General features: G+C 40.9%; 1 protein-coding gene across 1 annotated transcript in view; it reads left to right on the top strand.

The window, feature by feature from the left end:
- Positions 1-14,817, top strand: part of RBBP4 (RB binding protein 4, chromatin remodeling factor) — a 677,648-nt gene that overhangs the window by 85,029 nt on the left and 577,802 nt on the right. Inside the window, 1 exon segment of the mRNA XM_044059943.1 lies at positions 8,831-8,976. Within this exon segment, the coding sequence (XP_043915878.1) occupies positions 8,831-8,976 (146 nt within the window).

The following is a 14,817-nucleotide window of genomic DNA, read 5'->3' on the forward strand; positions in this document are numbered from 1 at the left end:
CAATTGGATGTGTTCTATAGACCTACAGGATGCGTACTACCATATAAAGATGGATGACCACCCCTGGAGGTTTCTCCACTTTCGGCTGGGAACCAATCAGTACCAGTTCAGGGCACTGCCATTCGGTCTCAACAGCCCCCCCCCCCCCCCCCGAGTGTTCACCAAATGTATGGCAGTTGTGGTAGTTCATCTTCGACTACAAGGATTCCAGGTGTTTCCCTATCTAGACGACTGGCTCCTTACTGCTCTGACCCAGGAATGGCCTAGTCCGCAGCCTCTCTTACACTCAAGATCTTGCTCTCCGCTTGCGGATTACAATCAAAAAAGACAAATCCCAGATGTCTCCAACGAAGACACTGGAATTTATTGGAGTGGTCTTCAACACAACATCCTGTCAAGCATCTCTTCCCCCTCACAGGCCTTTGAAAATAAGGCACCAAATTCAAGACCTTCTTCCTCACACGTTTGTACCAGCACGTCTTGTACTGCAACTCTTGGGCTCCATGGCAGCTGCCATTACTTTGGTGCCACTAGAGAGACTGCACATGAGAATCCTGCAGTGGCTCCTCTCTACACAATGGTCGTAGTTAACCATGCCACTCAACCACATGATGCACCTTACGAATCGTTGCAAGGAGGAAATGCTATGGTGGATGGAGCCACAAAAGAATCTTTGGTGTCGACCGTTCTGTCTTCCCCAACCCACGGCCACGGTGACCACGAATGCTTCTCTATTAGGGTGGGGGGGACATTTCCAGGGAAAGAAGGTTCAAGGCACCTGGACCACCCTCGAGGCCAACTTGCACATAAATGTCCTGGAACTGAGGGCAGTTCTCTTAGCGTTGCAAGCGTTCCATGCATCCCTGCCTTCAGGGACCATTGCAATTCAGTCAGACATGTCAATCGTCTGGTATATCAACAAGCAAGACGGAACCAGATCTTTACCCCCTGTGTCAGGAAGCCATGAGGATTTGGCACTGGGCAATAGCTTCCAGTTGCTTTCTTATAGCAACGCACATTCCCGGGAGTTCCAACCTTATTGCGGACAAGCTGAGCAGGAACATCCTGATGCCTCACGAATGGTCCTTCAATCCTGTAATAGCAGCCTGGATCTTCCAGCATTGGGGCTGCGACCTGTTTGCTTCCCCCCTGAATTACAAATGCAGGAGCTATTTTGCCTTGATTCCCCCTCAGGGGGAACCAGCGAGGGACGCTCTAACGCATGATTGGTCCCCAGGTTTTCTGTATGCCTTTCCCCCAAAATTTCTCCAGAAAGCTCAGAGGTTGAAAAGCAACGTGATCCTCATTGCTCCCTACTGGCCACGTCAAGTCTGGTTCCCTTTTCTATGGCCTGATCCAATTCACAGCCTGTGGATCCTGGATCATTCCCAGGACCTGTTATCCCATCCTCTGCGATTGATTCATCCGAACCTGCACAGTCTCAAGCTCACAGCCTGGTTTCTCAACTTCCAATGAATGCCAGACTGCCTGACATCCCATCTCCTTTTGGTGAAATTCTTCTGACCTCACACAAACCATCCACTAGAAAGGTTTATTCTAGTAAATGGACTAGGTTTTCTATTTGGGCCAAAGACCAGAACTTGGACCCTTTCTCTGTGCCTATTCAAAAGATTCTGCAATACCTATCTACTCTCCTGCATGCAAGAGCCTCAGCTTCAATGATCACTGTACATTTAGCAGCTATTGCCAATTTTCATAATGGTCTTGAATATTCTTCAATTACGTCACACCGCCTATGCAAGACTTTTTTGAAGGGATTATTACATGTTAAACCTCCGGTCAAGCCTCCCTTAGATTCCTGGGACTTGATTCTGGTGAGTCAATCTCTTAAAGGCTCTCCCTTTGAGCCCTTTGATTCATATGATTTGAAATTTTTTTGTCTTGGAAAACCATACTTCTAGTAGCACACACCTCAGAGAGAAGAGTATCTGAGCTGCAGGCCTTGAGTGTCAAGAGTCCTTACTTTATCTTCCACACGGATAGGTTGTCCTTTCGTACTGACCCTTCCTTCTTGCCCAAGGTAATTTTGTTTTTTCCATTAATAAATCTATTGACCTGCTGGTTTTCTTCCCAAGGCATTCTAATAGAGGGGGGAGTACCTTTTGCACACCCTTGATGTGTACTGACAGCTTCATTATTTGGACAGAAATAAATCTTTCAGGAAAACGGGCCAATTGTTTGTGGCCTTTGCAGGACCCAGATTGGGTAAACCTGTTTCCAAAGTGACTATCTTCTTGGCTTAGAAACATTATTACCTTTATCTACCAACAGAATAAGCTATTCTTACCTTTCAGAATAAAGGCTCATTCTACCAGATCTATGGCTACCTCTGTAGCTTTTCATTCCAGATTCTCTATGGATGATATATGGGCAGCAGCCACGTGAGCAAGACCTCATACCTTCATATCTCCTTACAAATTGGATTTGGCCTCCAGCATATTTTGGTTCTGTGGTGCTTGGGAATATCCTTCCTCAGGGCCACCCAGGACTCTAGTAGCTGGAGACTCTGTCCTAACTGTAAAGAATAAATAAAGATTTACAACTTCAGATAAAGAAGTTGTCTTACCATAACGTTACGTCTGAGTTGTAGATTTATTCATTCTTTACTTCCCACCCTTCTTCCCCCTGCTTGGACTTCTGGTGGACCTCTGGTACTCCTGGTTAGGGTATCTGCTCAGACAGAGCCTCCTACTTTTCTTCTTGCTACATCTTTACTTAGGGTGAGCAAACTCTATCTGGATTATCTAGGAGAGGGGCATTGTGGGTAGGTTCTTAGCTGAGAGTCTTTGGCTTGCACGAGCTGGGAAATGGACGTATCTGTTCCGAGGATGGAACTGAGGTCCTAACTTTAAAGAAACGAATAAAAATTTACAACTCAGATGGAATGGTATGGTAAGACATTTTTTTTTTTTTTCCATTCCCCAAAAATAATTTCCCTGCTAAAGATTGATTATGCAAACACACAGGACATTCTATCCCATCCCCTCCCCTTATCCCTTTCATGTCTGAGAAAAGATGGATATGCAGCTTAGTTGAGCTAAAGCATGGGATGAGAAGTGGGTGCTGAAAGAAATTTGGTGTTTAAGTGGATGCTATTTCATTTTAGGGAAATCTCCACCTCCTGCACCCTCCAGTCCAGACGCACCTGTTCTGTCTAGTACTTCGAGTTGCAAGTGGGTTGTCGAACCAGTTCTGTACTATAAAAAGGAAAAGGATTTTACACCAATATCAATTTGCTACCCAAAAAGGAGCTGTCTCCGGAGACTAGTGTTAGACTTGGCATAGCTAAATACTTTTTTGAAAGTATTCCAGTACAGATTGCTCTCACTGGAGATTGCCCTGCTCATTTTTCTGGGCCACTGCTTCATGGTGACTTTGTAAAAGAAGGATGCTTGTCACATGCCATTTACTCCCAACTTCCAAGTTGAACATACAAATGTCCTTTTTCATACACTTGGAGATTTATCTTCCTGGGGTGTATGATGGAAGCAGAGGAAAGTACAGCCCTTCCACCAGAAGACGGCCTTTACTGTTTAGAACCATTTCAGGGATTTCTTTTTTCGAAAAGCTGCCTTTGGAAGAGTCTCTCAATTTTCATGGCATCAAGTGGTACCACAGACCAGACTCCATGTGTGAGAGAGTCAGTGGTACTTTTAAAAACAAAAGGTGGACCCAGCACCTGCTTCTCTTGAAGTTGCGTTATGAGTTAAGTTACAGTGGTGGAGGAATCCAATTTGCTCCAGACCTACCCTTTTCCCTACAGGCCCCAGTTCATTCAGTCTAGATGGACTTGCCATATTTTACATGGGGAAACTCTGTACATGGGGAGTTAAGTGTAAGGCATATGGGGTCCTTGGGATGCTACAAAACACACACACATCAGTGATTCAGACCTTAAAAGTTTACCTGTCAAGGTTTGATTTTATTAGGCTGTCATGTGGTATTGAGCAAACAAGGGGATACAAGGTCAAACCCTCATTGGTTGGCAGTGATGGCCTGGGTGCTGGCTTCAGGCCTCTTGTAGCCTCTCGGGGCAAAACATAGTGGCAGGCAGACTAAGCAGATCCTGGGTGAATTCTCTGAAGTGGAAACTCTGGACGGCAGTCTCCCTGAATTTGACCCATATGTGGAGAAGACTTCAAATGCATCTATTCACCTCCTTTCAAAATGGCCTCATAAGTCTTCAACCAGGAAGGTTTATTGCAGTGAGTGGAAACTCTTCTTTCTGGGTTTCTCAAAGGAGTTTAGACCCTTTCACGGCTCCTATTTCCGCCATTCTTAATTTTCTAGCTGAAACACGGGCTAGTTCTTCTACTGTCAAAGTTCAGGCTGCTGCCATTTCTCATTTTCATGTGGGCAAGAATTCTGCCTCCATAGCCTCTTCCAGACTGTGTAAAGCCTTTATCAAAGACACCTTTTTGTTATGCCCCCTGGTCAAAGATCCTGTTCCCCCGTGGGACCTTACTATGGTCCATCAAGCTTTGATTGCTCTGCCTTTCGAACCTGCCGCGTCCGCAGATCTAAAATTTTTATCTTGGAAAACAGTCTTTCTGGTGGTTATTTACCTCTGCAAGAAGGTTTTCAGAATTACAGGCCTTGTCCATCAAAATTCCATACATGATTTTTTTTACAAAAATAGGGTTTCCCTTCGAACCAATCCATCCTGTCAATTTGCCTGTGTTTTTTTCCTAATTTTACGAATAAGATGGAATACAGACTTCACATGTTGGATGTTCATAGACAGTTACGAAGTTCATAGACAGTAGTACCTACCTATGAACCTATATGATTGGATAGGTAATAAGAAATTCACCCCTGGATCACTTCTGTGGTTCTGCTTGACAGGGGCACAGGAAAATAATTTTCTTGGGTGGCGAAAGCCAGGGTACCTTTTTGGCTAGGCTTGTATAGGCCCTAGGGCCAATAGCCTAGTACCTACCTATGAACAATTCTATTTACACAGGACAAATTTCCTTAAATCTGATCAGTTGTTAGGTTCCCCAAAAAGGGTTTATAGAAAGATACAATCTCTAAGGTCACTATAGCTAGATGGATTTCTTCATGCATCCTGCAGGTTTATAAGGACGGAGGCATGTTTCCTCCAGGTCAAGTGAAAGCTCATTCCACTAGGTCCACTGCATCTGTGACCTTTTGGTCTAGTGCGTCTTTGGATGATATTTGTTCTGCAGCTACTTGGTCCTCATCTCACACGTTTATTTCTCATTACAAATTGGATTTGACTTCCAGAAGGAGAGCATCCTTTGGTTCTGTGGTGCTCCGGAATATTCTTCCATGATGGCCTCCCAGGAGTTTAGTATCTGGGGACTCTGTCCCACAGGTTGAAGATCAAATGAAGTAAACTACTTCAGGTAAAGTTATGTACTCACCATAACGTTACATCTGAGTAGTTGTACTTCATTTGTCTTCAACCATCCCTCCCTCCCTCCTTCCCATGGACCTTGGCGCATGATCAGCCTACGGGCTGCAGTATAGGTCACAAGTAAATCTTTCAGGTCGGGTTCTCCGTACAAGTTCAGCAAACTCCATCTGGGGATGGAAGGCAGTGGAGGTGTATTATGGGTAAGGGGAGGAGTTTGGAGCTCGGAGCTGATGCTAGCAAAGTTGCCGGCTCGAATCCTATTAGGATCTGTATTCCCACAGGTTGAAGACAAATAAGATGGAACGTAATAGTGAGTACATAACTTCTTTATTTCAGTGAAGTGGCTTATGTTTTTTTCCCATTGTTCCACTTTTTTCAAGTATATCTGAGTTTCTAGGATTTTATTTTAACATAGCTCATGTTATGCCTTAAACCTTGTCAAATGCTGAGTTTTAGAATTGGGGATAAAACTCGCTCTGAAAGTGAGTAAACCATTTTAATTGGGCACATAGGATTCTAGTGGTGGTTTACAAAAGTGTGGCTGCCATTGAAAGTTTTCTTGTTTACAAGACTTGAGATGCACACAAAAACTTAGTAGGAGGGAAATATTCTCTGGTTTTCTTATTTAAATACGAATTTATTGGGGCTGGCGTACTGCAGAAGAATGGGAATTTGACTTGACAAAAAATGAACTGCAGAGTGGTAAAAGGAAAGTATTTGGATGATATGCCTGAGTTTAGAAAGGCTGCTGTTTTGAAACTCCAGAGCACAACTTGGGCAACAGAAAGTAGAAATAGTTATTGCCAAAACTGTGGGAGCCATTGACAAAAATCAGAGATCCTATAGCAGTAATAGAAATATTTAGGAAATTTTATGAAAATTTGTATAATGCAAAGGAACATGGGAAAACACAAGGCACAAATAGGAATGTTTATGAAAGACTTGTTATTTCGGGGTTAAAGGAAGATGAGGTTCAACAGTTAATAACACAGACAGGAAGAGATGAGAAAGAGAAACTGCAATGTTTTAATCATAAGGAAGTTTCCAGAAATGCATTGTATTCCTGTTGGAATTTATAAGTTATTATGGGGGGGGAGGGGGGTGATGAAGATAGGAAGGTTTTGTTTAATAGTGTTTTAAAAAGGAGGAGGGGTGGGGAAGCTGTGCTAGCTGTATTACCCAAAGAGGATGAAGACCTATTTCAATTTTAAAACCATGATTTGTGAAGTGCTTGCGTATACTAGGTAAGATAATGAATGATAAAGGTGTTGCCAAAATTGAGAGAGATGGATCATTGTGTGAAGGGGAGGCAAACATTTTGCACCTAATGGAACAGTGATGATCCAGAGTGAAGCAGAATTGTAAGAAGATACTGCTCCTGTTGGTAGATCTTGAAGTAAAGACAGCATTTGATAGAATCAGTTGGGATTTTTATGAGAAGGGCAGTAGAAGCATTTGGTTTCTCTCCTTCATATATTCTCCTAATTGACCTTATTGTAAGGTCATTAAGGTGAGTGCATTCCTCTTCAACAAACTGTTCAGAGGAGTTGACAGGGGTGTCTTCCTTTCCCTTTGCTTGCTTTATGTCTAGAGCCATTGGTAAAGAATGTATGGGACTTGCAATTTCAAGTATACAGTTAGTATGGTAATCAAGAAAAGTTAGCTTTATTTGAAGTTGGTGTTTTGTACTTGATAAAACCAGAAAAGGATATTTCATTATGGTGGAATGTTTTGCGACAGTTTCATGTCTTTTCCAGATATAAAATTAATGAAGATTAAACAAAAACTATAAGCGGTAAACTTTGTACTCGCCAATTGGTTCAGCAATATCCCTGTTTATGGAGACCTGATTACGAATTTCGGTGTATGAATTAAAAAAGGTTCTGTTATGGCAGCGAAGAATATGTAGGAAGAGACTAAAATGACTGCAAAAACTGAGAAATTCAGAACTCTTGATTTATGGATAGTAAGATGCAACCAGTGAAAATGTTTTCAGTCCATTTACTTTTATATACAGATCAGGCATGAATTTTTATCAACCAGAGGGGAATTGTAGACCAAATTAATATAAAAAAAAGTTTAAGGGGTTTATTTTGGATGGGAAGAAGGCAAAAGTTAAGTGGGATAAGCTGACCCTCCATAGAGCAATATTGTCTGATTTTAGAACAGATACTTTGGAGCTGCATAATTAAGGCTTGTATACATAAAATCAAGCAGACTGTTATAAATTGTGGAAAGGGATGATGAAACATGAGGGTAGTTTTGAGAAATAAGGAGAGAATAGGATTTTGGATGCAGATCCTTAAGGAGAGTAACCAAAAGTAAAGTTTTACCTTATTTTAATTGGAAAGTAGGAAAGTGCGGGCAGTAATTTACTGGAGATAACTGGCAAAGGAACCAAACTATTGAAAGAAAATACCCAGAAGAAGGCAAGATAATAGTGGGGTGAGGCCAAGCAGACGCTCGACTGCAGGTTAGAGATTGCCTTTTTTACCAGGATTATTTATTTTTTATGTATAGAGTATAGGCAAAGAGAAAGGGGACAGGAGTGCTAAGTGAAAGACCAGCAATGGTAGAGTTTTTATTTAGTGTAGAACAGAAGCTTCTGTTGAAAGGGGATAGTTCATAAGGCATGCACCATTACATGATGATGACGCATCAAACAAGGTTAGAAATTATTGGGAAGAGACTGGAAAGGCTATTTACAAAGGAACAATGGAGGGGAATCTGTGTGACTCCCAAGTGTGTAGCAGCATTCAGAAAGTGTAGGATTTTTGCTTGAAAGTGTTTGCATGGGTATCTCTCAAAAAGGCTTCAGAGAATTTTTCTTCGGGTAGATAGCAAATGCTGGAGGTGTGCTGGAAGAGAGAGAGAGAGAAGTAAGTGGGGAATATATCTATTTTGGGAGTGCGATAAGTTGGCAGGCTTTAAAAAAATCTCCTACATTGTGCTCTATCAGGAATGTTGGGGAAACTTGGCTGAAACTCATTCTTTTGATTTGGGACACATGAAATGACTTTCCTACGAGGGCGTTACTATACTCATTATTGGCTCCCAAAAAAAAGCAACTACTAGAAAATGGCAATCAAAATCTAAACCAGCTGTTGGTGAAATACTGAATGTTGTAAAGGGGATATTAGAAAAAGGAATGGGCAAATTGATTATATATATATATATATATATATATATATATATAAATAATATAACTTTAAATTTGTATAATGTTGGATTGAATAATGTATAATGCACAAATGTGATATACATTAATGTTCTGTTAGTGTGTGTGCGCCTATGACATAAGTGACTTAATAAAGGTGTTAAACATACTTGCTGAATGCTTTTCTTCATTGTATCTTAATAGTTGATTAGCCAGGGTAAAGTAACGAAATGTAAATAGTGATACATGTGCTGTGCAATTTTAATTTGCAGGCCTGAAGGCAAGGACTTCAGTATCCACCGACTTGTTCTTGGAACTCACACATCCGATGAACAAAACCATTTAGTAATTGCCAGTGTCCAGTTGCCCAATGACGATGCCCAGTTTGATGCTTCTCACTATGACAGTGAAAAAGGAGGTAAGGCAGCATTAGTTACTTTGTTACATTTGAAGACATGGACATTTTTAAGTACTTTGCCTAGGTATTCTAAAAGTTGTAGCAATTTTAGACCTTTACATTTTTAACCATGAAAATTAATTTCCCCTCGGTGTATATATTTCATATTTTGTAAGTTTCCTACTGTTTAAATCTTGATGCCGGTTTTCGTGAAAAGTTAACCCCCCCCCCCCAAAAAAAAAGTTTTTTTAACCATCAGCTTGTAAATATTTGGTATGGTTTGTGTGCTCCATTCCAGTTAGTGGGATGTACATTACTGCTTAAATGTATTTTAGACATTGAGTGAGTAAAAATGAATGAAATTGCCCAGTTGAAAACTGCAATAATAGCCAGTTATGATTATGTTAATATAAAACCTAACTGAGTCCTTTTATATTGCTTGCCAGAGTTGGGGGAGATTGTGTATTTTTCTCTGGCTTTATGGAATCCTCTAAGGATAGCCTTGTAGATTTTTTAAACCATTGAATTATCACTTGACACTGGTAGACTTACACTTACATTCTTTATTAACAAATTCACATTTACAAATGTACATAACACATTGTTGTCAATTCCTGTCTTCTCTTGAACCTCATTCCTTCTCCTGAAATATTTTACTGCATGTATTGTTCCCACAGTTTCCATTTTTTTCTATGCAATTTACTCCTACTTTTTTCCTAAAGGTTCCACTTCTCTTTCATCTCAAGCTTTATTGTTTTGAGCCAAGTTACAATCCTCGACAACTGGAAAGGCTTCACTGGGACTTAAGGCAACATGATAATTTACATAAACCTGACCCAGGTCGTGGATGTCTGGGAAGTCAAGTGCAGCAATATTAAAATAATGGGCCTGGCCATGATTGGCAATAGCTACATAGTGAGTGGAGGGGTTATTGGAAGAGTAAGATATTTCATCAAAAGCCATGCTGCTGAATTTTGCACTTGTAGCAGTCAGACCAGCTCACACTGTGTAAGTGAAGTGTATGGGTCGCTATCACCAAGTCTGAAGATGGAATAAATTGTCCTATGGGTTATACCCATAAGATAGAAACAGGATGAAACAGCAGCAGCAGCCTGTCATAAAGAATAAAGCCAAATCGTGAATGTGAGGAGTGAGTTCCAACCCGATCCCCTATAAGTTGAAAAAAGGCAATCTTATTGGACAAATAGTAGCTTGGACCAGCAGTTAAATCAATCTTACTGGGTTCATTCTAAGGCTTCCATGTCTCTTTTTAATCCTTTGACTGTGTTAATCCCACTAAGCCATCTATTCAGTACCTTTAAGCCAAATGCTGGCATTTTCTTTTAACAAGTTTGACATTAAAAAAACTTTGTTCAAGGCATTGTGGATAGTGTGTAACGCTCTATAGTTTGTGAATTTTTCTGTCTGTAGCTTCCACAAATCTCTCCACATTTTGTACATTTCCAGGCTGTCCAACTAGAAATAGAGCATAGATGGTTGATGGTAGACCTCAATAGTACACTTTTTTCTTGGCTTCACAAATAGGAGTGAGACGCGGATGGTAGGCAGTTGACCTTTGGAGTACATGCTGCTTACTTTCCTAGAAGCCAGATATAGTCTTCAATAAAATAAAAAGGTGGGGGCATCATTAGGCTGCAGGGCTGCAGTCCCTCCAGCAACTGTTTTAATTATCAAGATCCAAGGAAGTTCTTGCCCTCTATATTCTGCATTGATCGGACCTGTTATTAAATACAATGTCTCTTTTTTAAGATGCATCTTACTAGGCTTATCCAGCAGCTGGAAAGACTCCAGAGGTTCGTAACGAAGATGTTCACTGTTTTAAGATTAGCTGCCTGGAGATGCTGAAAGCACTGCTTCTTTATTCAGTGTTCTATGGACTCCTTGGGGACGATCAGGCCATTAAGGATCCAGTAGTCCAGGATGTCTTCCACAAGTTAAGCAGTTCCATTGATGCACTAGAACCTGGGATCTAAAGGTGGAGAGACCTATATTTCTTGCACAACACTTAAACCCTTCTCTGGAAAAAACCTCCACTCCTTATTAAGCAATGTAGCACAATTCCTTTATAATGGAATCGGACAACTGGGTGTATATCCCCACATACACCCCTAGTATGAGTGGCCTGTTACTCCTTTAAAAAAGGAAATGGGGTCTAAAGGTGGGTTTTGCTAAGCCATAGATATCCACTGGGCCCACTTGCCTGGAGTATTCTGTGATTCTGTGAAGCTGTTCTGTAAATGTTCTGCATCTCACACTGGATGCATTCCTTAAGTATGGTGTATGCCTGGATTTAGATGTATTGCAATAGGTTGGCTGCTCGACCGTTTTAAAACGGCCTACCCAGATGCTTGATTTTCCCATTGATTTAAAAGGCAGTTATGCCTGCTGTCACCTCCTCTCCATCCAGTGATAGTTTTATTTTTTATGGAGCCATTATTGGCATTGGGCTGTGAGGCTTAAGAGCTACCAAGATGAATAGGTTGCTAGTCAGAGTTGAGGGCCTTCCCAGACCCACCTGCTGTGTTGGTCCTGGCCTAAGTAACCAATTAGTCAGGATCATGGCTTCTGAAAAGAGGGCGGCCGCGGTGGTGCAGCGGTTAGTGTTGCAAGAGGCTTTCCGGTTCGATCCTCGGCTGGAGTGCCTTCTGTGCAGAGTCTGCATGTCCTCCCTGTGGTCGCGTGGGTTTCCTCCGGATGCTCCGGTTTCCTCCCAAATCCCAAAGACATGCTGTAGGTGGATTGGATGCTCCAAATTGGCCCTAGGTGGTGTGTGTTTGTGTGCCTTCTGTGGAAGGTTGGGCGCCGGGCTGGCAACTCCATTGCCAATCATGAGCGGACAGTTGATCTGCTGTGGTGACCCCTAACCGGGAAAACCCAAAAGAAGAAGTGTTGGAAGTTATGGAAGTAGTCTTTGGGAGCAAGCTTTGAATTAGAGCAGCTTACTTTCGAGGAGAAAACTGTGATTTCTTGCTCCAAAATATTTGAGATTGTGTTGCAAAAAAAAGACTGGGTTAAGGAGCAGCACACAGAGCATCATTCAGTAGTAATGGCCAGTGGTAGCTTATGATGTGCCGATATTGGACTCTTGTGTCTCTGAAGTGTTTTTGTACATTTGGTCTTGCTGTTTGAACATGCATTTACAGGTCTTGGAATATGAAACTGTTACCACAGAACTTTCTAATATCTGGATAGCTGCATCTAGTTTCTCTGTTTTTGCAGTAAACCTCAAGTTACGTGATGCAAATTCATGCTTGCTCATCTCTAGTCATGTATTGCGTAAAAAGGCCACACTGTACTGGAAAGCATGCCACATTTTTCCTTAGTATTTGCATACATTATTTTTTACACTAGCAAAATATACACTCCAAAATAAATTTAGAACCACCTTATTACTTCAGTTTCATACAATTCTAGCCGAAGTAGGACTTTTTTTTTCTGAAACAAAGCCCATTATACTAAGTTTTCTTACCTTGCAACAGAAGAGGGGAACAAAAAACTAAAATTTGTTTGTGTATTTCGGCTTTTCCCGGTTAGGGGTCGCCACAGCAGAACTCCGGTCCGCTAATGATTGGTAGTTGATTTTTACGTGCCTAGTTACCAGCCCTGGCGCACAACCTTCAACGAAGGTACACCCATTCATGCATGTCTCCACGCAGAAGAAGCTCTAGCTGAGAATTGAACCGGACGGCATCTTACTGTGAGGCGACAACGCTACCGCAGCACCACCACAGTGGGTAACAGAAAAACCTAAAATACTGTACTATTAAAGTCTTCAAACACCTAAAATACTGTACTATTAAAGTCTTCAAACACCTAGCTAAAGCATAAAACCATGAATGAAAAACAGCAAAACTAAAGCCCCCTTCAAGAAGCAGAACTGTGTGGATCTGTCCTCTGATACAAGTTGCATATTGTTATCTGAGCTGCAAGAGCAAGCATGATGCTGTTTTCATCCCCTGCTTCATACTTTCCAGTCTCTCCAGTCATTGCTAGGTCTACCAGTCCCACCTTTTGTTCCGTGGACTAACGCAATTTGTTTGGGCTGAGACCATTGTGGAACTTAAGGGAAGCATGATACTGCTTTGATCATAAATCATAAACTGGATTCTAAGTAAGTAAATGATGGACTCTAGAAAAGGTTTGTGGGCTCCACCGGGCACACTAACTCAACTTTGATTATGCTGTTCAGTACAAGTAAAGCACACAGTACTCTAGCCATTTCAAGAGTTATTCAATATAAGAAGCGTACCTGATGTCATTACTCCTAGAGACTCTCTTATGTGTGGAGCTGCCCACCAACAAAGTGGAACAGCAAGTCCCCATTTTCTCCCCTTTCACCTACACAGGCACAAGTAGAGCAGCTGTCTTGTATTTGGGACATGCAAGATGATCTGCAAAACACACCAAGAAAACTCTGGATTGGGGTAGTCTCACCCTGTACATTTGTAAAATGCAGCACATACACACAAAATGGCACCAGGGTAGAAAAAAATTGTTTTGTTAGTTTCAAGCCCAGGAGTGGTTCACCAAGGAAGTGGGTTTATTAGTTATAGGAGCAAGACACACCTATCAAGTATTGCCTACCTTTCATAAGTCCTATGACTACAAATTTAAAGTAGCCCATCAGAAGGACGACATTTCTTAAAGCTGGGTTCAACCATGTTTGTAACACTGCAAAAAAATTGATGTAGGTGAATTCTAGTGTGGAAAAAAGTTTGATTACATGTAAAGGGTAATAAGCATACACGTGACATAGAAAAACAACGTCTGATGCATCTCTCTCTCTGTATGTATTAATGTTAAAGTGAGTATTTTACCCGGGGAGGGGGGGATTTATGTCCCCATGTTACAAATCACTTGCATGACATTTTCAATAGCAAAGGATTCCAAGTCCATAATACAGTTTACTACAGTAATATGTAGGAATGCCTGTAAAAGCAAACCTAGCACTTTGATGGCTCCATAGTCATGTTTAATGTAATGCAGTGTTCGTTCAACTTGTACTGTGCTACTTAAACTGCTGGACATTTTGTATTCTACTCCTTCACTGAATACTTGAAATGAAAATGACTTATTAGCATTCATTTGGTGTGCATATTGCTGACTTTTAAACATGGTGGTTGAACCAAGCTTTATCAGATACTTTGTTCATCTTCTGCTTTATTTTAATTTGTATTTGGGTCACATGATTTATACAATAAACAGTGCTTGGATGTTTCTTGTTCAGTGACAAAAACATGTTTGTGGAGAGGCCCGTCTTCACTCATAGGTCTTAAAAGGTGGTATTTATTTAGTTTTCTACCTTATTGCTGGTATTTCTCCTGCTTTCAGTCCTTTGAATTGTTAAATTGAGGTCCTATCTGCCTGAGTTTGGTGGTAGCTCAGGTGGATGTTAAACCATCTCATGGCAGTTCTCAGAAGAATGGAGCATTACTAAAAATATCATATTACATGTTTACTCATTTACAATACTGCATTTTTAGTAGAATCATTCCAAGTAAGCTAATGTATATTTAAATGTTATCTTGAAAATCAAATGGGAAAACCTTATTCTTTTTTTGTTTTGCATATTAATATTTTTTCTGACTTGTTACCATTCATATTTCATTATAAAGCGCCTCTGAACCTTTTGTTCATCCAGACTGCCAGTAAACCAGTACTTGAAATGCTTTATAGGCATATTTCATAAGTCTCTCAACATGCTGTCTGAATTGACATTTCAAAAAAATCTGGTACTGCTTTCTTGATGTAGTTTTACAAAAATGTTAAGCTTATCACATTATAAAATGCATGTTCTAAAGTTTTTGTCGCATTATGCTTTGATCTGTGTAGAGTCTGCAT

Source organism: Protopterus annectens, chromosome 1.part2 (assembly GCF_019279795.1).
Source record: "Protopterus annectens isolate FY-2018-M chromosome 1.part2, PAN1.0, whole genome shotgun sequence".
Lineage (NCBI taxonomy): Eukaryota > Metazoa > Chordata > Ceratodontiformes > Protopteridae > Protopterus > Protopterus annectens.